The following is a 24518-nucleotide window of genomic DNA, read 5'->3' as shown; positions in this document are numbered from 1 at the left end:
CACACATTGGGCAGATTGATTGGGCATCATTGATTGTGCTCAGTCTAAACAGTGAACATAATAATTATCTCCAGTGACAGACTGTAGCGGCTAGCCTCCAATAGGTAGCTGGCACTAGTCGCTACTGCTTGTTTGACAGGTGCCGCCAGAACCCCTGTTGTGTCATGCTATAGATGCACATGCCCTATTCTGGGGCATACTGAGGTACTTTGATTTTGTTGCCTGCATGTAGACAGCATCCAATAGTAGTACTCGTAGACCTTGGCTCTTTGTAGGTCAACCACCATCGCATGGATCGATCGGTGACTATGCACTTGGAGGTTGGAATAGCCCGCGCTGAACAGATCTTGCCATGGCCCAGGGAGTGAACTCGCTTACTCGTCTATCCCGGTTTTAGATAACCAGCATGAGTGGTGCAATTTGCCCATACCATGTTGCGAGCTCACAGTTGTTTGGGCAGGTTTTGAGCTGCACCGCGAAACAAAGCGAAATAACGGCGTGACTGTAGAGCAAGGAAGCGGCGAGACGAGACAGGCGGTAGAGATGTGTTCACAGCACGAGCAACCTCTCAAACCCTGCCGGTACTCTCTCTCTCTCTCTCTCTCTCTCTCTCTCTCTCTCTCTCCGCCATTCCTCTCGCCCCCCCTCTCCCATGGTGCTTGCTGTGTACGCCGATCCCGAGACCCTTGGTCGGGGGAGTCCACTGCATCTCACCAGCGCAGCTCATGTAGCGCCTACACACCCATTGTTGTCTTTTTTGTTTCGTCTTCGTTTTGTCTCCCCTTCTTCCGTAGGTATGTGCAATGTGATATAAAAAAAAAATAAAAAAAACTCCAGTTACAAGAAAATGTCGGACTGGACGACGCGCCAATGCAAACCTGCTACATCCACCCAGGCAGATAGCTGCCAAACCAGGCCAATGTCGACCCACTGCATACCGGTATGTCAATGTCAAACAGATCCTGCAGGAGAAGACTGGGATGATATTGGCGTCCAGTGTACGGACACCAGTCACATTTCCTGCGTCTTTTGCAGCATACAGGATAGACTCATCACTGTAAAGTCCACTACTTCGTGATTTTTATTTGTAGAATACATGCCAGGCGTATTCAGTGTGCCTCGCAGGACTGCGAGATGCTGCAGAAGACCAGGTTCGACCTTCCTGGACCGCCATTCACCGACGGTGGGCTTCACGATGCTGGAGGAACTAGATTCCAGTGAAAACCCAAGATTCCTTTGCTCCTGGACGCTCCGACGTGTTGTGATATCTGCCAGGTGCGCAGTAACTAGTATTTTCATCGCTATAGCGAGGACGACGCCGATCGGCAAACTCTCGCTCACAGCCATCACCAGCCTCTCAAAACCATCACTTGGCATCCCCCAGAGGTATAGGAGAAAGCCAAAACAGCTCTCAACAAACAAAAGCTAAGGACGATGGAAAGAGAGCATGTCAAAAAGAAGACGAACAGTATGAAGTTCAAATGGTTTTGAACACTCGTACCACCAACTATACCACTTTCAATAAATCGTGACGCCATTTTGTTTTAACACGCATACGGTCCATTGGCATTGGGCAACACCGCCCGTTTGGTTCTGCGAATTCAAATAAAAATGTACCTACCTACCTACCTACCTACTCAAGCGGACATGCAAAAATGGTCAAACCTACACAAAAGCGAGTGCCGCAAGAAACAGCACAAATAAATAGTAATTCAAACAGCGAAGAACTAGTAGAAGAAGAAGCGAAGAACTAGAAAGGCAGATTTCTAATTATCGAAGAACAAGAATGTATTGTAGAGTCCCAGCGCAACTGCGGGAGGATGCTGGCACCCACCAGACGGGTGGTGGCTGCCCCTGCCAGAGAGATAGAACGAAAACTGAAGCAGAGGAGCCACGTTACAAATAGTGAAACGCACAAGGTAAGAATAATCGAGCAGTGTCCAATTATGACATACTGAGTAATGTACATGTTAAACGAAGACAAACACTAACAAATGGAGAACGTTCCAACAGTCATCCTTTTTTTCTTTTTTTCTTTTTTTTGGTGCCACGTACCGAATTTATCCTTACATCGAAAGGTCAGGGGTTGGCTTTTACCGAAATTTTACAACACAGGAGAAGATGGCAGCTAACCGGCCATATTCTCCGTATGGACAGGGATGCGCCGCCATGGATCGCGCTGACGGGCTATTTTGCAGGAGATGCCAAGGCTGGGCGTGGACGTCCAAGGACATCCATTGCGACGCGCGTCACAAGCGACTTACAGAGAAGGAGCATCCACTTGAAGCGCAGCAATCAGCTGGCCAGCAATCAGCTGGAGAATGTGAGGGCCATTGCTCTGGACAAGAGGCCTACATGGAGAAATCTGGCCGACAATCCATGATCTGGCGTCACGGGTCATCAGTGCACCATATTAATATCTTGATAATGGAATTTGATCATAGGAGATAGGACAGAAGCGGAACGTATAATTATACCCACATAATTATATTATTACGCGCGCTGTGGTATTATTGAGTGGTTTGAAAGCTTTACTACTTCATAACAGCATCATGAAAAAACAGCAACGGAGAAATACAACCGATAAAATGGAGAACACGAACTCATAACGCTTGAGACGTTCTCAAACTAACTCAAAACTATTCTAAGAAAAGAGAAGCGAACTCCAGGCCTATTCTGAAGAGAAAAGGCGAAAAGGCGTTAAGAAGAGCGGGGCTACGGGTGATGAAGCCGGTCAATGGAAGAATAGGTGCTAACGACTTATTGGCGCAAAAAGCAGCGCAAGGCTTTAGTCACATGCTACTTGTCACTGCCATACCCACACACACATGAACACACATGAACACTCTTTTTCTGCACATATCTCAATTTTTTTAAGGCACGTTCAATTAGAAGTGCTTCAGAATCTGCTGCAGCAACAGCAGAAGTCACCACCGATGATATTTTGAAAGCTGCCGACTGGAGCTGCCAGTCGGTTTTACAGAAATCCTAATATAAACCTCAGAATGATGAGGAATATACCAAAGCTGTTCTATGGTGTAATAAAAATCTGCCAACTACTGGTAATTACAAAGGAAATCACGTTGATATAAAGACAGAGAATTCTGATTATAATTGCAGAATGAACTTTTCTAAGCACTCGCAGACTCCATTGCAGCCACTCACACATTACAGGGTACCTCACTTCAAACTCTCCAACTACGGTCTCTTCGCTGCATAAGTTCACTTCACTTCCAAAACTTTTTGCCGACGCAAGAAATACTTCTATTGTTCTATATATATACACAGTTGTCTAAGGTCCCTAGGCTGCTTACAGTGCTCAATGTCCACTGGACAGAGCAAGTAATACAAATATTACACAGCAATGAATCAAAAACGTCTCATTCCGCTGTAACTCCGAGTTTCGTATATATATATATGATATATACATGTCAACAAACAATGGATCACTCGTAATATTTCGCTACTCCGAGTTTCATGCACTGTGTGCAATCATCAGGCAAACAATATTCATTATGGTGAATATTGTTTGCCTGATGATTGCACACAGTGCATGAAACTCGGAGTAGCGAAATATTACGAGTGATCCACTGTTTGTTGACATGTGTCATTGCTCCCCCCAAGAAATTGGATGTTGAGCACTTTTTCTGCAGCTACAGGCATAGTCTTACTAAGTATATATGATAATTATAATGCAGCTACAGGCATAGTCTTACTAAGTATATATGATAATTATATCAGATACAAATGGAATGCACCAAATTGCAGAATGGCCCAAAACACGCAGTGGTTGCCAGCTATTCTAGATTATATTATGGAGAATGTGGTGTAGAACAATATCAACGTCCGAACCGGATATCCCAACCTTTACGATTACTGGTACTGTATTAGGGAGGTTCCGGAGTACGACTTTTCGTGCCAAAATCCGTAGAGGCGCTACCGATTTTTTATACGTCGTTTTCGAGCAGTGAAATGTTCCGGAGTACGAAACTTATGTGTTTGCCGTCATTGCCTAGGTTACGATCGCAAACACGTCACATTCCCGCGCTATGCCTTTTTATTTTGAAATTTGTACCCAAATCAAAACTTCCCGCGGAAAATCGATGTTTCTCGTACCAAATTTGTACGCGAAAAATCTTTCTGCACCCAATGACACAAAATCTCCATACGAAACATGGTTCGTATAAAAGCCAGTCCACACGGATTCTCCGTGCCGAAAAATCGTATGGAGCATGCCTGGAAAAAATCCGTAGCGCCCATACGGATTTTGGCACGGAAAATCGTATCCCGGAACCTCTCTATTCTCGCTGGCTATGAAAAGGACAATAAGATTGAGGGAAACAGGAGTTCTTATTGCCTTTGTTCCCTCTTTGGCTCAACAAAAATAATCACAAAATAATAAATCACAAATTCGGAAAGGAAGAGGACATATGGATACTTCCTCCGCGTCATTAAAATTGTCGCTTCGCACATCGCAGTATTTGTGACTTGGCTCATCTTAGTCAGACTGTCGGAATCGCTGTTTTCTGTTTTCGAACACTGGTGTGACCCTTCCTGCACAATGTCTACTTGTCACTGAAGCCGTGGTGGTCTCGGACTTTGTCGGAGCTCTCTTCCGCACCAAGCAAATTCATCACGCTCCGCACTATTCCGCCCCAGAGCGCATTTCGTTTTCTGGAGTTCTTGCCGTCCCACATCGTTCGCGTGGGCATTTGTCAAGACTGCAAGCTCGGGTATAAAAATCCTGTCATCTCTCCTGAATGCGAACTGCTGAAGTTGACGATGGCAAGAAGAAGGTGGTCTCAAATTTCTAAAATGCGCTACTTGTGGCGCATGTTGCAGCGAAAGTAGCAGGTCTGAAAACACCAACAAAATCAGTGAAGCGCTTGCCAAGGAAAGAAGGTGCGGAACTGCTTACCCTATCCCACTGGAAGGTCGTTACAGTGTACTTGAAAAATGTTAGCTTTCCTTCATCGCCTGCCACCTGGAGGCATGGATCGCTTGAAAACGAAGTTTCTTGACCTGAATTTGAACACGCGTCTTGTTCAGCGTATTGTTGAGTGCTGAAGGGTCTGTCTCAAACTCTGATGAAGACGTTGACCCTAGCTGCAAGTTCAGCGAAGCGGGGGGGGGGGGGCACAAACTAAAGCTTGGTCCGTCGCCAATGCTCTGCCTCAATGTCTAGCTGATTTCTTTGCCCTTCGAGTGGACAAAATAATTTCGAAAAATCGCTCTGGGAAGCGACAATTTTAATGACGCGGAGGAAGTACGAGTTAAGAGTAACCCTTCATCACTGTAACTGGGTACTATATACAGTCAGAAAGTGCAATAACTAGGCATTCATTTATTTATTTATGGCTCAACATCCGAGTTTCAAATTAATCACAAATTACAAAACATTTCCCTACAAAAATGCTGTCAATAATTAGAAAGCCAGGCCAAACAAACAAATCAAAACAACTCATGATACAATGATATAGGTACACTTACGCGATAGCAATGAGCATTACTTTCAAGTTCTTCCAATGTCAAAAGAGACTGGCCAGGGCCACAACTTGAAAGAGCGTCGTGTGCTCTTACAGTCTCTATGTGGAGTGTGATGTTGCGGCCTTTGCATGAGAAAGATTCCTTGGCTGTTTGGCATAAGAAACGAAACAAATCATTAAATTATTGAGTTTCCGAGGCGACAACAATGCTAGAACACGAATGAGGTAACGTTTCTAACGTTACCATATCCCCCAGGACCCGCCAATCGACAATACACACAACTGGAGAATGTTTCCGACTTCAAAGTATAGGCAACAAATGGAGAGGGCGAAGGAGGAGAATAACTAAAGAACAGTTTTGTTGCTTGTACATGTACCTCTACACAATGGCCTTTTCATTAGCCCGGTCCCAAAGATGCCATAATTTTTCGCAACTTATGCTTTTCGCAATCGTGCCGACACAAGTGCTAGTTGCTGAAATCGCATCCTCATTTTCAGAAAAGCTGAAAAGTTGCTAATATCGCATCTTAGAATTGGAGAGTTCTTGTGCAAAAAGCACCTAAAAAGGAGCAGAAATAGCAGAAGTGCAGCGACAGCAAACTCGTACACCCCTTCCTGCTGTGAACCACCACTTTACACCATGCCAGTAGCCTGTTGTATGTAGCCTACATCATTCCAGTGCTCGGAAAAGGGATGCATATTATCGTAACTACCTTTGATCTACTATTTCTCTGAAATGAGTCTGAAGGCAGGCCAGAGAAATGAGCGAGAATGCATTTGTCCGACATGTTGTTGTTGTTGTTTATTTTACTTCGCAGATTATAGCGGGCAGGTTGCCCCATAACAAGAAAGCGAAGGACAAGAAAATAATAATAAATGAAATAAAGGAAATAAAGGAAATAATAGCTTTAAAAAGAAAAAGAAAAAGAAAGTCCGTGACTTGACCTTTTGACTCCATGCCATGGGGCCAAGGTTGCGGAAAAGCTGCGAAATAGGTCGCGAGAATGAAGAAAGTTGCGATTTATTCCTAAATAAGGAAAAGTGACGAAAAAAATGGCGAGCATCTTTGGGAAACGGCCATACATGATGGTCGTGGACGCGCGTATTTCTTTGTTCTTTCTCTTGACTGCAGACTGCCTCAAAACTGTTCCTTTTTCTCTTTCCCTGCAAATGCTATGAATGCCCTACATACAGGTCCTAACTCGTCCTTCCAGCTCGTTCATTGGCACTCTTATTTCTGTTCTGCTAATTATTATTCTTACCAGAAATGGAGTGGCTGTATCCATATGTATCGGTATTTCCTTTCGTCCCTCTCCCCCTTCTTCCCTGGGTAGACAGATGCAGTGTATTGTGTTTGGTAGGGTCCGATGGACTGCTTGATGGTTGACCACCGCTGTTTGTCTCGGAGCCTGCCGGTCTAGAGTCGTGCACGGACTTTTCCTAGATGGTGATTCTGGGCATCACGTAGGCAATCAGAAGACCTGTGGACAGCGAGAGTATAGTTAGCTTGACATTGGGGCGAGTCTGGTCGTCTCTTGAGGGACTTCCAGGCACTATGTTTCGCCTTCATGGCCTTGTTGCAAGCTGGCGTCCACCAAGCGGGATCAGAGGGCCGAGTACAGAGAAGTTGGGATGGGATAAACTGGTTCATTCCATATACGAAGGCAGAGGTAATGTTGGTGCAGCTTCTGTTTGCATCCTCAGACATAAGGGCATCCCAGTCCACACTCATAAGGTGGTGGTTTATTCTGTACCAGTCAGCACGGCCATATTGGCAGACTTTTCTGGCCGTCTTGGGCTCTCGAAATAGTTCTGCCTTGAATTCTGCCAAGATGGTTTCTTGGTCAGATCTACCAATTGGGGGGGGGGGGGCGAGCCGGACCGTCGGGTTGCCCAGGTCACTAATGATGAGGTCGAGGAGGGCATTTCCACGAGTTGGCTCCGTCACATGCTGCTGGAGGTGATGTAGTGCGCAGAGGTCCTCCAATTTCTCCCCAGCTGGAGTTGTTCTACTGCTGCCCAGCCAGGCAGTGTTGTGTGTTGCACAAACTCCCTGAGGCGTTCCTTGGTGCATCAATAATCTCACTTGTTTCCCCTTATCATGCAAAACATTCCACTTGTGACTTAACTGGAGCCAAGGTCTGGACTTTTGAAGGGTACTATAGTGCACTTAGCGCTTGCAGCGATCCACTCTCCAAACAGTTTCTTCTTCGCTTTTCGTCAGTCACTGCAATGGTTTCTTTTGCATATTTCCATGTCAATGAACGGCATAGTTGCCTTTTTTAGTGCCTTTTTCCCCAATTGATATGGGTCTTGAGGAAAAAAGGATAGGATCTTTTTACAACTTTCTGCAATTACTGTTCTGTCTTGATTATTATTGGCGCTCTGGTGTACTGGAGAGCTGGCTGGATGGGAAAGAGATTGTGGTGGCAGTTTAGTAACAAGCTAAACCAGAAACCATGACATCACCTTTACTCACCAGTACAGGTGTAATCCCTGACCGTTCCATTGCATTTATAACCTGCAGGGCAATCAAGTTGTTGGTCTGTAAGGATGGTACAAGATTCCTCGCAAAAGGTCCTATTTAATTCTGGAAGTATACATACAAAAAAAACAGAACAACGATGATGGGCAATAAAATTCACAAGCAAATGTACCCAGAAGGTGGGGCTTGCGTAAGAAACACGAATGCCAGTGTTCAAGACCTGCACTTGCAGTAGATAGCATGCACTGTGCTAAACAAATCCGGTTATGCACGAGTGGACCATTGTACACGTAACGAACGGCACAAGTCACAGAATAGACTCGCATGGAGAGCCAAGGATGAATTTACAGAAAAGAAAAAGGACCACTGAGGAACTGCAAAAACTCCACCTTATCGCCCTGATGTTATTTCTATAACTTAGAACCATCCAAGTTGGAATGCTGTTGGAGTGCGCATCCAAGATCATAGTGTGCTAGAGCTGTTAGCCAGTTAGTTGTAGAACGTCAGTACCGTCGGTCAGTGTCGTGCAATGTTATAGCACGAGCTGCTTGTTTAGTAACTGGTGGTGTTAGTGGACATTTTTAGCGTAACTTGTAGTTCCTTGGTCCTTTTTCTTTTCTATAAACTAGTCACAGAGCACAAACTAGTTGAGGCTGGGTGTCAGGAGGCCGGCATAAGTCATAAGTATGATAAAATATCCAGGCGTCTTTCCCCGTCTGCCTAATCACTCTCCACTCACAGCTAAAAAAAGGTGTCAACAAACACATCTCAGACCAGCCATGGTCTTGAGACGTGCTTTGAAGCCCATCATGTTGATCGTCTCACTGTTTTTTCCAGATCGCACCTCTCGGTTTGGGTATGTGCATTGAAGCACCCCATACTAACGGTCTATACTGTCCTCTCTTGGTCACCACTCTCCCTATTACCTTTATTGTAATTACTATTCATGTATTGCGCTTCAGATTTTCTTCCGTTTTTGTCTTTTTTGGTGCGTTACCGGCTTTCCACGGTGCAGGCATCCCGTCAGTTGCGGTTCTGTGGCACTGTGATTGAACAATCATCTTGTGCTAAGTGTCTTGGCATCATTATTGATGAGCACTTGACATTCCGTCAGCAAGTTGATGCACTCCAAAAGAAGGTCAGTGCAAAATTGAATGCATTTCGGCGCTGCCGCACCATGTTGACCAATGCAGCCAGACGCATATTTTATCTCTCTTTTGTCCAGTCTACACTGGAATATACATGCAATCATTATGTACAAAGTCTGCGACAACATGAATATGATCCTCTCAACCGCATCTCTCGCTGTTCATTGCGTACTGTATTAATTTTGGCTACCACCCACCGCAGATGTCCAGTGTATTCTGTCTCGAAACAACCTCACACCCATCAATATCCGTTTCTCCATTAAACTGTATCTTCTTGTATTCAGAAGCATTCATTCTTCTGCCAGTTCACTTCTGTGCCGCCTTTTCTGCCTTCATTCCAATTCTGAGGCACTTAGCCGCACCTGCACAAGGTCTCAAGTCTTGCTTGGACTTGTACTGCCACGAGCCTCCTCTCGATTTAGTTATTCCTCTCTTTCTTATTTAGCCGCTGACCGCTGGAACTCAAGTCCGGCATCGGTCCGCGTTGCTGCCTCACCAAATCAATTTCTTATCGAGATCCTAGATTGGCTAGGGTACCCCGTAAGGAGACCATAGGTCTGTGGGGACTGCCCTAGAGAAATATGAATAAATACTATACTATACTATCCGTCGGATCCTTCAGAGTCAACTGAAGACTACTGTCTTTATATTGGACCTTGATTGTTGCCATGTAGACGAAGTAATAAAATGGCGCTCACAAGTCACCCAAAAGGGTGAAAGCCGTGCACATCGCGCGCGCGCGTTGTACCAGAAGGCAACAAGCTAGCTCTACCTCGATCCACGTGTGCGTACTACAATGTGTACAGAAATGATTTTTACCCGCCATGTAAACACAAAGGTCACATTGGAATCCGTTGGATCCGTTCAACCCTCCTCCCCTAGCGAGGTGGGTTGACCTGATCCAAATCTGAAGGATCCGCATCCGGATTCGACCAATCAAAAGGGTGCGAATCCAGTGGATCCAGTGATGGACAGTGAAAAATAGTGGCCCAGTGGCACTAATTGCGGAGTAGGGTAAGTGATTCAGCCTAGTTCTCATATCCTATGGAAGTGCACTGAAATAGCGGACATAGCAACAAGAGAATTGTGAGTTGCCCTCTAGCCGGGAGCATGAGCTATTCCTTCCGATTTGAATTCTCACTTGACTGACTCACGACTGCCGTTCAGACCACACAAGAAGTCAATGGAAACTTCCACTGGACAAACCTGCGAAGAAAGCACCACTACCTGCTCAATACACAGTGTTTCGGGGAATTAAACCCTCATCAGTTGAGCTTGAGTAGGCTGATAGCAACAAGGGCGACTAATTGCACTGTAAGCATTTCCTAAATGTCGACATGTATCATTAAAATGTGAAACGATGATCGCGAGGCACATAACGAACGGGAAAGAGAGGATTTGTTCAGAACTGCTTTCTTGTTAGTTGTTGTTACATTCATCAGTTAATCTATGTAACAATGGAATGTTGTGTGCCTTGCGATTATTGTTTCACATTTCACTCATACATGTCGATATTTCGGAAATGCTTACAGTGCAATTAGTCGTCCTTGTTGCTATAATAGAACTTCCGCCTCCAAAAAGCTTGTTTAAATAGCAGACACTTGATGATGCCAATTAGGATGAACATAGTGAGCCTTACCATTATCAAGGTATTCCCGGATGTAAGTGGTATTATGAGGCACATCGAAGCTATCCGCAGGGTAGTTATAGAAAGTGCATAGCCGATGATTGGCTGTGAGTGGATTTATGATTGGGCTATGGGAATCATAATAAAACAACAATCACTTTAGGCCTCCTACGTACAGTACCACCTATTGCATGGCCGACTGTGGTTGCCATCACCATGTACAGAGAAGTTTCTAGAACGTATTGCACGGCGTCATTAATATCAGTACTCTCCAATATGGCATATGGCCGATTGGTTTGCAGGCCTGCCTGCGAATCATGAGGTCCCGAGTTCAAGACCCGCGCTGGTAGCAGGGAGCGTGTAAAAAGACTTTTTACGCGTGTTGAACTGCGCCGACACCCACGGTCAACTGGGTACTCACAGCTCGGAGTGAGAATAACAAGGATGCAGTTTACAGGGTTATGGGCCGTTACACGCCCGATTGGTTGAGAGACTAACCTCCTCTCCCCTGACTCACTTGTGAGGTCTGCATTCGCCACTAAGGTTAACAGGCATAGTGGTGGCCTGCGGATGCGAAGGCTAGTTTGTGTGTTTCTGAACATTCAAGCGATGCCGACGCGGATCCCGCGAATATTATTATTATATTATTACTCTCCAATATAATGGAAACAAGTTTCAATTATCTTTCTTCCCAATTCTCACGTCGAATTTCCTCACTATATCCTCATGGAAATTAGCTGCCATTGGGCTCGCTGCCGAATGTGAAAATCTAGATTTTGGACTATTCGACGTAATATATATTATTTCTTTAAACTCTACAACGTTGTTATGTTGATTGGCCATGCCTGCATCAATTGTACTCTTTATTCCTCTTATTGAATTGTTTTCTCCACGCCGACTGTTCATACATAAAATTATAAAACGTTTTCAGGAGGTAAGAATGATATTAAGGCAACGAACAGGGCGAGTTCCTCACTTTGTACAAATCATAATCAAAACATGAAGATGGAAATTCTTAGAACATTTCAAGATCCTTCATCATTATCTGCCCCCTCTTCGGCAGCACCACCACCACAAACAATGTCATCAACAGAAGTGTCTTGGAAGACGTTCACGGACGAATACGTCAGTTTCATTAGAGAGGTTTTGGAAGTGTGAGTTACGAAGTCTGAAGAAAATGTTGAACGCTTTCTGCTGGGATGAGGACTATAGCATACCTCAGTGGTTAGAGCATCGCTGACCTCAAATGAGGGTGCCTGGTTCGAGTCCTGGGGGTGACAGTCAATTTTCTCTTCAGACTTTTCCCGTTTGCGTCTTTCCCACCAATAAGTGAAAACCTTTAAAAAATAGGAATAATTAGGATGAATTCCGCCGTCATTACTACACATCAAGGAAGAAGTGAAGGTTTTCCAAAATCGATTTTCATCAGTGCAATATCGTGACTAAAGGTGGTGCAAAACAATAGTTAAACCGTTGTCCTCCCATTGGATTTTGTCAATACCTGCTCGCCGTTCCTTCATTCTTGCTGTCATTCTCCCGGATCTTTTGTATTGCTCCCCTTCTTTCCTCACGAAGTTGTCTGCTCGGGATAGGAACAGATTACAATCACTGTTTCGGCGTGCTGTTCGCGCAGCATGTGGCGCTGACCGCCTTGATGACCCTAGTACAATATTATGCAGGTTATCTCTGCTTCCTTCTGATCCAATATATGCTAATGTCCTTTGCTAGATTTCTACATCGCAATTTTGTCTCTCACCCTCTACCTTCGCTCTCCTGCCCGTTGTACGAGGAGCCAAACCACCCCATCCATTCCAGTGAACAGATTTCGTACTTCTGATGGTGTTAATTCTTTTCTAACCGTCCTGCATTGTTCTTTAACGCACTACCCTCTGAACTCCGCAGTTCTTCACACACTCAGCATTTCATGCAGAAATACAACAATTTTTGAAGGACCCAATGCAGGTCAACCGCTTTCTTTACTTCCTTTTTGGCCGCGTTACCAATGTGTAGTGAACGTTGTATATCCTTGTGTGACCGTTGTATATCCTTATTGACTTCTTTTCCTTCGTGAAAGTCACACTCCATGTATGTTCTTCACTATCTTTCTTTACCTTTACTGGGTCTTCACATTGTCTATAGCCTCATCTTTTAACTTTTCTTTTTCCTTTTTGCCTCATCGGTGCTCTTTGAATTTGTGTGTCAACACTGTTGAGTTGTTCAATGTTAACCCTTTAAGAGCCGCCCCATACTTGAATGCGTCGTAAACGACGCATTCAAATGCAAAACTTCAAAAGATCGTAACTCAGTCCAATCTCGCTCAAATCCAGTTATCGAAATATCCAGGGCGAAGAGAAAACTCTCGGCTGTCGGGAGAAACAATCCGCGAAGCGCTGCGAGCAACGGTTCCTGAGATAAATCACTCGTAAGTTGAGCCGCGATCGCGGCAATTTCAAAAGCGCGCAGTGCGACTTTAGTATTGAGAATTTTGAGACTTTTCGTCACGCTGGTTTACTCGAATCTGCACGGGTTTTACTGTTGATATTGTCAAGAGTACACAGCGAAGAAATTGGAACTCCACGATCGAGTAAAATGAAATATCTGGAGCGGGGCGCATTTGGGGCATTTTTCGTACTGTCGCTGCGATCTAGCGCTGGATAGATGGTGTGCTGGCTATCATGATCGACCTCCTTCTCTGCCTCTCGCGGAGACCTTTCCAGGAAGCCCTAGATTGTGAGGATTGAGTGAGTAGAACTGAAGCTATGATTCAAGGAACACGAAAAAATGCAGAATTTTGAAATTTTCCTGTGGCTCTTAAAGGGTTAAATAAATACTACAACTACTACTACTACTATTTTAGTGGCCAAAGAAGTTGTCAGAGCAATCCATTTAAAATTTTATGGTTCATCGTTCCTATATGAACCCAGAACAATACAATAGTTTGGAGGTACATCACATCACCTATGTGCAATGGACTCTCAATCCTTAGCCAATTTAGCGTATACCAGAAGCAATTTATGTTGGAAGTAAATACCTAGTTGTATGACCACATATCACCATTTTACCAATGCAATATGTTTGGGGTATGATATGGGGTTGTGCCTGTTAAATACTGTCGGGACGTTACCGAAGTTAGACGCCTTTGAAATTTGATGTTCCCATATGGGAACAACGGGAACACGGCTACCAAATAATCCCTAATTTTGGAAGGTTTGTATAAACATCTGACTTTCATATCTATCGCCTGAAGAGAGATCATGGTACCTTACCATGATAATTATACTGACGTCAAATCTACAAGTACGAAATCTCAGCCACAGACGATCAATATGGAAGTCACTATGGCGACATGATGTGTTTAAACACCTAAAGCTAACAACACACTGCACATGTAGTACATGTAGTAACTTCGTTAACAAAAGATACATAGCGTTCCCTGTCATTAAACATTTTTTCCCAAAGTGAGCATTAACCTGTCACAAATGCGACTCTTACAGCGCGTCCAGACTCTTTCTACAATAACACGTGACGATAACTATAAATTAGGTTTCCTGTTCCATAAACGTATTCCGTGTCTATGGCTTTTACGTTTTGAATGCCCTAGCCCTCAACTAAGTTATGCTGGTACATCAGAAATCGTTTGTATCTCTTCTTCTTGGCCACTGCTCTTTCTCCCTACCATTTTATTATGTTTTTTGCTACAACCACTGTGATTGATGTACATTTTCCGTACACCCAACTCGCAACTCAGATTTTGGGTACTATATTTTATCTGCAACAAGTTACAAGCCAGCACTGAGACATAGGGTTTACCGGGTGTTAGCGGCCGCGACACGATAAATGTTTTTACTGAGACATAACAATGTAAGTGAGCATTTCAAGAAGTGCAAAGTGGGTGTGAGACATCCATGATTGCGTTGATGGGAGTGTGTGAGGGGCGGGGTGTATGTATGTGTGTGTGTGTGTGTGTGAGCGAGAGAGATAGAGGGGAGGGACAGGGTACGAGTCAAGTATGGAGTGTGTTAATCTTCTCAGGTTCTCAAGTCAGCTGTGGCTATCCATTTGAGGTGTTACCCACATGGCTGAGCTGATTTGACTGTTTACTTGGGGAGTGAAAAGATATCAGAATAAAAGAGACTTGTGCTGTGGAATATTTACTTTTTAGGCAAGTTCTGTACATTTACCTAACAGTTAGTGTGACGTAATGAATTTGAGCTGCGGATGAGTTGGGTGGTCTGTTGTTTTGCGTCGTCGAGTTGTAGTAAGGCCGGCATGTCCAATAGTCTAACTAATTTCGTCATGGACAGTTAGTCAAAACTCGTAACATTTTGTCCTTCTCCTATTTCACCATAATTTAATTGGCTCCCCATCCGAGTTCAACTTTGCAGACCTGATGAGCCATCATGACCTATACGGCGAAACGTACGTCGTGTGGAACTACTTGTTATTGTACATAACTAGTCCATCATACATAATAGTGGAGTTCAGTACGATGTTGGTGTTTCGGTTTGTCACAATTCGTCTTCGCTTAGCTTCCCCTTTCTATGTTAATTACATAAACTTTAGCCTCCCAAGTTGCTTTCCGTCGTCGAGTTGTAGTAAGGCCGGTATGTCCAATAGTCTAATTAGTTTCGTCATCATCCAGTATAAATATCGTCTACGGATGTGTTCTCCCAGTGCTGATGATTACGTGCAGGAGGGTCTAGTCGGCTAAGTGCGCAGTGTAATGGTGGAGGTGGCTCAACCTTTTCTGTAGTTATAATTATTGTTTTGTTTACAGGAGTCACATATCCCTGATGATACCGTCTTGGGTAGGCATGGGCAAGTAATGCTAGCGTTATGGCTAGCATTATAGTCCCTTTTTTCCAGGTGGCATAATGCTGGCATTATAACACCATTTCGCATGCAAAATTGGCATTACAAGCATAATTGCCGGTCGACAACGGTGTCATGCATGAAGCTGGCTAGGTCCAGTTCCGAAAATCGTGCATCTGAACCCGTCCGGCTTCGTCCGGAGACTTGGAGTTGCAAATCAACCTTCTCTCTTGTTGCATTATGGAGTAGTGTGAGCATTATAAGTGGCATTATATTATCATATTATGAGCATTGCCTTTAACATTATTACAGCAAATAAGTAGAATTACCCACCCATGCCTACTCTTGGGCGAATATTTGGATAAGAATTTGAAGTTTGTTTTGGAGAGATTTGGAAAGATTTTCACTCTGTGTAGCCAAGGAGTTTGTGCGGCTGTGGGAGCTAGAAATTAGAATAATAAATACTGTCATTTCATTAAAAGCTTCTTACTCCCAACGTGCGCCAAGTTTAGCGGGGAGGACACTCAGATTGTTATATGCCAGATATCTGTAGGACAAGTAAAATTACACATGAAGAACGTTGCTTTATGACTTTCTGAACCAAGTGTATCATGAAGGGAATTTCGTGTTCGTTATGGATTTCCGTGACTGGAGGATATGGTGAACCAGTTTTAATATCCACTCTCAGAGTTGCACATATTCACAAAAACACACAGCATATTCAGATCCAAGTTTCAGTGTCATGTGTCTCGAAGGCTTGGTTGGTGTGGTAGAAGGATTATCAGAAATAAGGTGAATCAAATGTTTACAAAGTACAAAGTTCTTATAGGTTCTCTATAACGAGAAGCCATTCCCGGATTGATATTTAAATTTTCTCTAGTCAATAAAAGAGCCCATCCCCCATTGAAATTTGAATTTCCTCTAGTCAATAAAATAAAGTAGCTGGCAGTAATGTTCCAAATTTTCTATGTGAGAAAAGCATGACATTGTGATCATTTGTGAATATTTATGAAACTCTTTCTATCCACAAATCTACAACATTTCTTCCACCTCAAACAAAAGATCAGTGCTTATATGGCAGAAAAAATGTTGATCTCAATAATTGCAAAGTGACTGGTCAAATGACGAATCTTTAGTAAGACGTGGTGGTGGTCTTAATGTGTAATCATCTCGGCTGTGGTGCGGACTAAACAGGATGGTATTGTCGGAGTTGTTGAAGCCGGCAGTTCAGGTTCAGTAGTGACTGTTTAGGTCTCAGTACTGCTTGTATACTCAATTTGGCTTACTGCAGTGTAGCATCAGTGGTTGTTACAGGCTCAGTGCTCCTCACCGTGTTGACAAAAATTGAACTATTATAGAAAATCTAAGTTAGAGAAATAACACTAAGAACAACAGCAGTGAAATTTACAAGTGTTCAGTTTTCAATTAGTTCAATTTCTGTTTCAGTGTCCTTTAGTACAACGACGATTCCTGATGAGTGTTGTACGAAAACTTGTTTGAATCCATATTTTTCTCTTCACCATTTCTTCATATTTTCATCGTTTTAATGCACATTGTCTCCACCGTTTTTACATTGCATGAATAAAGTACACAAATGTCGGTTCAGCTAATTTTATTGATTGCGGTTATCGAATTATTGTCTCCTCGCCGTGTGTTTAAAAAGTATTTTATTACTCAAAGTGACGAAAAACACTCTCATCAAAGACAGCTGGCCACAATGTTCAAATTTTCTTTTATTGTATTATACTATTTTACCAGGGCATTTCCAACAGACCCTAAGGTCTTCATACAGGGTGCCCAAGATGAATGAATTTGTTCAAATAGGGCTTTCAAATGCATAACGTGAAGCAGCTGGGAAGAATGAGTATGTATGCGAAGTGTATCGGGGAATGCATGCAGGGCGATAGTGCGGAATCTCAGGTTATGTCTTTAAAAAAATCGGAGAAATGTAACCGTTACATGATTTATAACTCTAATAGTGCTAGCTTTAGAATAATAATTATCAGTGTTTTTGTAATAGTTTAAGATCTAATAATGTTCACTTTATGGTACCATAAATGTCTTTCCTTTGTTGTCCAACTATCATTGTGATGAAATATTATTGATGATAGTCACAAGAAAACGACGTTCAAATTTTAACATATTGTTCAATTGTTCGTGATATGAGTGCGCTTATTTTACTTTCGTCAGTATTCATAACATCCCTATGCTTTCTTGCCTAGGCCATCACGGTGGTAGACGGTGATGAGCTAGGAAAAAAGCATAGCGTAGGGCCCTGAGCTTCCACGCTCTCTCGTGGGTCTTGATAGCAGACGTTTTCCCCCCTTCAGTCATCTCATATACAACTTTGAATGCCGACAGTGTGGTAGTCGGTATGTTGGTAGGACCCTTCAACATCTGTCCAAGAGGATCAACCAACACGTTCCACTGTCGTTGCTGTCCCTGGCTGCCAGGTCTTGGAGACCAAGGCGTGGCAGGCCACAAACACCAAACACCCAAGCGCGCAACGACTGCCTTCCACATCCTTTTGCGTTATGCAGAGCTCACTTACTTGTCAGTTTGAGCACTCTGGCAAGGTACGTTCCGGCCTAGTTTAACCCTTTGAGAGCCGATTGAAAATTTCAAAATTCTGCATATTTTCATGCTTTTAAATCTGGCTTTGGAAATTTTTATTTTTCATGGCTACCAGGTTCGGCCTCATTTGCTCTGTGCTGCGCTGATGAGCTCCCAAAGGACGAAATAGTTCTGTCCGCAGATTGGGTAACTAGAGAAGAAATTTGTCGGCGAAAATGCAAGGACTCGAGGGCACAGAGTGCATGCAATAGATGACTTGCACAAAGATTGTCTGGGTTCGAGACGGGGCAAGTGGACCTTCTGACTCTGACTTCCCCACCTTTTGAGTTCGTGACTTTGGCTTTTTGCCTGACGAACACTGAGCTAGTTTTTTGGCTAGAGTCGTAGAGTAGAGTTGTTTTGATTCGGCTTGTATCGTCATGCCGGAGCGCCGCTGCGCTCCTGAATGCACTAGCAGACGAGAGATGGAACTGAGGCTCCCATTCCATACGTTCCTTGCCGAGCCGGCCGGCCGGGAGGCAGAAAAATGAGGGAATATTATTTTAGTATCATTGGTGTAGGCTGCAACAAGCACATCGTGGTCCTGAAGTGTGACTACTTTCCCGCAGTGGAAGCGAAGTCAAGCACAACGAAAGTTTGTGGACGTCTGAGAAAGAACTCGATTCCCTTTGATTCGGCTGCATTAGCTCCATAGCGACCCTCTCCTGAGGACAGACTGCGGAGAGGCCAGGAACCTGCCGAGTCACGAGTGAAAGCCCAAACCACGAAAATGAAGGGTGGAAGGACTGAGTGTGAGAGCCAGATGGCCTTTACTAGTACTTCAAGTAGTATCTGAGTTGAAGGAGAGAACAAGTGTGCTGGAGAAACGCTGCGAAGTCCTCAGGCCTGATGTGTACTAGCTACTGCTGAAGTCTCACTTGTTCCGATATGAACATTTCATCAGCCCTGACTCTGAGCAGCTGTATCTAGACTTGGACTTAGGCCAGAGACATAGCATTGTAAACCTTACTGAAGCCATATGTATCCAATGCCTGGCTCTAGTGAGAAAGCAGTTTTGCGCAGGCTCGCAAACTATGATTGAATCAGGGAGTGGTGGAAAGTCACATTATACCTCTCCATGACTAGCTGGTAATGACGACGATGCAGCTCTGGCTGGGTCTCATGGGAAAGTAACTTGCATACCTGTTTAGTTGCAACGAGGCAACGGTACCCCATGTACTGAAGACATGATTGAACTACATTTTATCTCCTGGGAGAAGGTGGAACAAATAATGCCAGAGTGTGTCTGATACACATCACAGTCTGCTGAGTGTGTTCATTATTGTGGACGTAACAGAACTGCGCTGCGAGGTACCTTCTGCGTTGGACCCACAGTTGAGCCACTACTCTTCTTACAAATTCAATACAACGGTGAAGGGATTTGTTGGAGCATCATCAAACAGTGCATTCACCTTCATCATACATTGGCTCCGTTGCCTACAGTAGTTCACATTTTGACGGGGCGCGCTGGGACGATGCGGAAGGAGCGGCGGGAACCATTGGAGTGCTCATGATTCTGGTTAGCGGAGCCGGATGTGAGTGTCAGGAACGGGAACGCAACTGCACTACTGTACAGATCAGGAAGTGATGGAAGAGTTGAATCTGTTCAACCTTCCATGCCGTGTACAGGGACACAAGCGTAAAAAATGGCTACATTTTGAATGTCAACTGGCGATGGCATTGTGTGGCGACGAACACAACTGCAACTGTTCAAATTTCAGCATTTCGAACATTACGCTTCCCATGATAACTCACTGAATGGCTCACATGACAGAGTTGGACATTATCAGGCTTGGATTATCATTTGCTGTATTTATGGATAGTCCTTGAGTTTTCAGATGAAGTGCTTTATCTTTTACCTGTCGTTCCTTTAGAATGGCACAATGTCCATGGCTGCTTTCTTGTCTTCATAACAGACTGGTATAATCAGCATGATTCTGCTTTATTTGAGAAGAAATAAAACTTTCCTTTCGGAAAGGAAGCCCAGAAACGTCAACCCCCATGGGCTGTGCTGTATGACTCTCGTCCATCGACGTTAACTGTCGCAATAACTGCTGCATGTATGTTGTGCTGTGCGAACCGTACACGATTTTACAGCTCACCCACGCCTTCCCAACAGGCTCCTATATCCCGTACCGTTAGCGTTACATTGAATATGAACTAGGCTAGCACAGTTATCCTTCGTTCTTTTGATGGCGGCGGGTAGCATGGAGCATGACGTGTTCTTGGGATTCTCGTGCAACACTTGCTGCTCCCGGATGCCATATTATTGGGTGCATCGAGGTTGCTGCTATGCTCACTGTTGTTTGGTAAGACAATTTTTATATAACTATTTCACCGAAGAATAAGGCAAGAGTATTTTGGGTTGGTTTGGACGCCTGGCTTCTCTTCACATAATATACACTCATGTACTTCCACTAACCCTACAAGTGCACAATCATGCATGACTCATGAGCTGCTGAAGACAGTGCACACTAGTGACGGTACTGATCATGTAAATGTACATGCCGTGCACCGTTCATTCACGTTGACAAAAAAGTACACTACATGGTGTAGGGGGCCCGCAGTGTACCCTGGGTGCACAGGGTGCACTTGCCCCGTCTCACTCGCGGCTCGGATCTTTGTGCAAGTCATCTATTGCGATCTTTTTCATATCTATCCACTGCAACTTTCTTCCTCATCAAAAACCTCCTAACTGCTCTAGCTTTCATGATCTCTAAATGCTCCAAGCTCAGATTTGGTAAGGGTATAGGATCGGACTGAGGTGGCATGTTCCAGAGGCTAGTTGATACAACCGTTCTAGGGAAGAAGTAAGGCCTTTGGGTCAAGAAGCCGTCCAATATAAAGAACAATAGGTTAACACAGCCTATATAGGTCTTCAGAACAGTTGCGTATTGGAGTGTACTGGACTGGTCTGTGGTCAGACGCACGCCAAGATGTTTTGCAACTTTTACTGTCGTGATGAGCTGATTAGACAGTTGGACTTGGTCCTGACTGTCGTAATTCCGGATTTGGGATTTTTCGCTGGTGAAAACTATCCCCCACCTTGCTTGCCCATTGTTGGCAGTTTGCTATAGAGGAAGAAATAAAGGAATCGTTGCTGATTGTGGGTTGTTGTTCAATATTCAAATCCCTAAAAAGTATGAAAATACTTACATAACTGCATTTCCAGACTTAGCGTATCTACGGAGAGTATAGGGTATCTGTATAAGGGTATTGTGTCGCAAATCTCTAGAGGGTAAACATACATGTAGATAATTTCAAGTAATACACAAATGACAATGAGGAGATAACAATTTAAGTAATGCAACGAGCGGGCTTGAAAGCCCAGGAGCCCTCGATATACTTCGTTTTTACCTACATGCAGGTCGTCATATCTAGTGTTTGAACTGATAGAAACGTCTTTGCAATACGATTATTGGGCACATGTCTTTTGTACAGCAAATATGTTTCTCTCAGTTTGAACAACACACATGACAAACTAGATAAAAAAACATAGCAAGGGCTCCAGGTGTTATGAACCCTGCAAGATTCTCTAAATTGTCAGGATCGTACGACCACACGGCACGAGGACAACTCTTTTCCTTTACACAGTATATTTCACTTCATCTGATAATTAACAATGAACACTAATAACACCAGCTATTTATAGCATGCAGAAACAGCGTACATGCAAAACATAAGCATATAAAACTGGACATAACAGCGTATACAGCAAAACGCACACAACGCATATAGCGTATGCCATGCAGCAACATCAGCGGTACGGCGGAGTCGAAATACAACATTTCAACGAATACAATGCCATAAGCGCGAAGGCCTTTCCCAATTGAGAACTGGTGGTTTACAACATTCTCCCCACCAAAGGGCTTCTCACCGCCGTACAACAAGGCACACAAGTCAAAAACGATCCGGGGCTCTGACTACGCGCCCAGAACGCGTCATCTCCTGCTGCCGTGGTGGTGGTAACGGTGCTGGCGGTTCATACGCTGGCTGCTGAGGGACGATAGCAGGTTGAGCGGTATCGGCAAGCCCAGGAGCCACGTCCTGTGACGATACTTCTAATGGCACTAACCTTTGGATCGGCCTCAACAGGGTACTGGTACTCAACTTAACCTTGGCAACACGACGCTTGCCATCTCGACCAGGAAATAACTCGATGATCCGTCCCAAACGCCAGAACTGTTTGCGCTTGGTATCATCGAGAACAAAGACAACATCACCCACAGCTAAAGGGCGCGACATGGTCTGTTGGTGCTTGTTCAGCTGACTTAGGTACTCCACCTCCCAACGATTCTTGACATGCTTCAGTGTCTGACTGAGGTAACGCAATCTCGCTGACATATGCGTAGCGTCCGGGGTACCTGCTGGCTTCGCTGACGACATCCAAATGTTACCCATCATCATTGCAGGGGTTACTGGTGGCTCATCCAGGCTATCAGACACATAAGTTAACGGACGACTATTCACCACTGATTCAACCTCATACAAGATGGTCTCAAGCTCCTGAACCTTCAGAAACGCTGTTCCCATTACCTTTTTCAAGGCACTCTTCACTGTACCAACCATTCGCTCATAGAAGCCTCCATGCCATGGTGCAGCTGGAGGATTGAACATCCATGGCACACTCAGTTTGTCAGATGCCGCCTTGAACGTTGTAGCGTTGTCAGACCTGATCCGAGACGGCAAACTACGTCTCGCGACAAACTTCCGAAATGCCATCAAAAATGACTCGGTACTTAAACTATCGACCACCTCCAAGTGAACTGCTCTGGTGGTGGCACACACAAACAATGCTATCCATACCTTCGGAGATGACTCACCACGGCGCACGTACAACGGACCAGCATAGTCGATGCCGGTAGTTGCGAACGGCCTCTCGTGAACAACTCGGTCTTCTGGCAGCGGCGGGCAGACTTCTGAGGCAGCCTTAGCCTTGTAGCGGCGGCATGTAACACATCGCTGAGTAATGTTGCGTAGCGCTCGTCGACCACCGATAATCCAGAATTTCTGACGGATAAACGACAAGACTCCTTCTACACCTTGGTGCATCCTTTCAACATGCATTTTCTCCAACAGCAAATCGGTCAGAAGATGTTTGCCTAACAGGACTGGGTGCTTGGCTCCATACGCCAACTCGCTGTGCTGAAGTCGTCCCCCGGCTCTGAGCACTCCATGCTCATCCAGAAACGGTGCAAGCTGATACACCTTCGACCCGGGCTTCACTGGTTGACCTTGCTTGATCAGCTCAAGATCCTCAGCGAAACATGCGGCTTGAACGATGCGGTACAATACGTTGTCTGCTGCAAAATAGAGTTCAGCACGAGGCTCAGTGTGCTTCCACTGCAACATCCGAGTCACCATGCCCTGTGCCCTCGACCATTTACTGAATCGGAGCCACCATTCCTTATCAGATTCTCGACTACAGGTGGTGGCTGACACTCGTACTTCTACACTGGACTCATCTGTAGCTGCGGTTGAGGATGCGGTGGGCCAGTCATTGGGCTCCGTGATCCAGGTTGGTCCGCCCCTCCAGAACGGACTACGGATCTGCTGTGCACTACTCCCACGCGACGGTAAATCTGCTGGGTTGTGAAGGCCCGGGCAATGGTTCCACACAATGCCGACCTTCTTCGATATCTCTTGGACTTGACTGATGCGGTTAGCCACAAATGTTTTCCATTTGTACGATGGATTACTGATCCAATGAACGGTAGTGAGACTGTCAGTCCAGCCATAGACTTGCGTGACGGTAACACGCAGCTCCTTCACCACAAACTCAGCGTAGCGAGCCGCTAAACATACTGCTTGTAACTCAAGGCGGGCTAACGTGGGCGGAGACACAGGTGACACTTTGGCCTTGGCAAATACCAAGTGCGACTGTCCATTGACGACTGCATACAAACAACATCCAAACGCTTTCTCACTGGCATCGGCGAAGGCATGAAGCGCAATCGGCGTGTCAAGATTGCAGCAAATCCAACGTGGTATGTCAATGCTCACCACTTCGGCCAACTCTCCCCACCATTGCGCACATGCGGCTGCGATGCCATCAGGCAACATATCATCCCAGTCGCCTTCGACTTTCCAGGCTTGCTGTAGCAGTATCTTTCCCGGCACAACTGCCGGGGCTGCTAGACCTAGCGGATCAAACACTGATGCAACACACTTGAGGAGGGATCGCCGGGTCCAAACAGACGGCCTATCGGACTCGCCTAGCGCTGCTATGCTGAGCAAGTCATCACTGGTTTTCCATTTCAGACCGAGGACTTTATCTCCGGCCTCTGTATCGCACGGGATTTCGTTGCCTCGCCACTTGCGTAACTCCATGCCAGCATCCGTAAGCA

The 24518-nt window shown here is 44.8% G+C and overlaps 1 protein-coding gene across 1 annotated transcript in view; it reads right to left on the bottom strand.

The window, feature by feature from the left end:
* The window catches only part of LOC135806786 (leucine-rich repeat-containing protein 15-like), a 150354-nt gene that overhangs the window by 33869 nt on the left and 91967 nt on the right, over positions 1-24518 (bottom strand). The window contains exons 16-20 of the mRNA XM_065321000.1: positions 21328-21402; positions 16049-16105; positions 10759-10874; positions 7966-8076; positions 5491-5633 (exon numbers count right to left, since the gene is read on the bottom strand). Of these exons, the coding sequence (XP_065177072.1) occupies positions 5491-5633; positions 7966-8076; positions 10759-10874; positions 16049-16105; positions 21328-21402 (502 nt within the window). The remainder of the gene's footprint in view (positions 1-5490; positions 5634-7965; positions 8077-10758; positions 10875-16048; positions 16106-21327; positions 21403-24518) is intronic.

Source organism: Sycon ciliatum, chromosome 1 (assembly GCF_964019385.1).
Source record: "Sycon ciliatum chromosome 1, ocSycCili1.1, whole genome shotgun sequence".
Classification (NCBI taxonomy): domain Eukaryota; kingdom Metazoa; phylum Porifera; class Calcarea; order Leucosolenida; family Sycettidae; genus Sycon; species Sycon ciliatum.
This window is presented reverse-complemented; position numbering and strand designations above follow the sequence as displayed.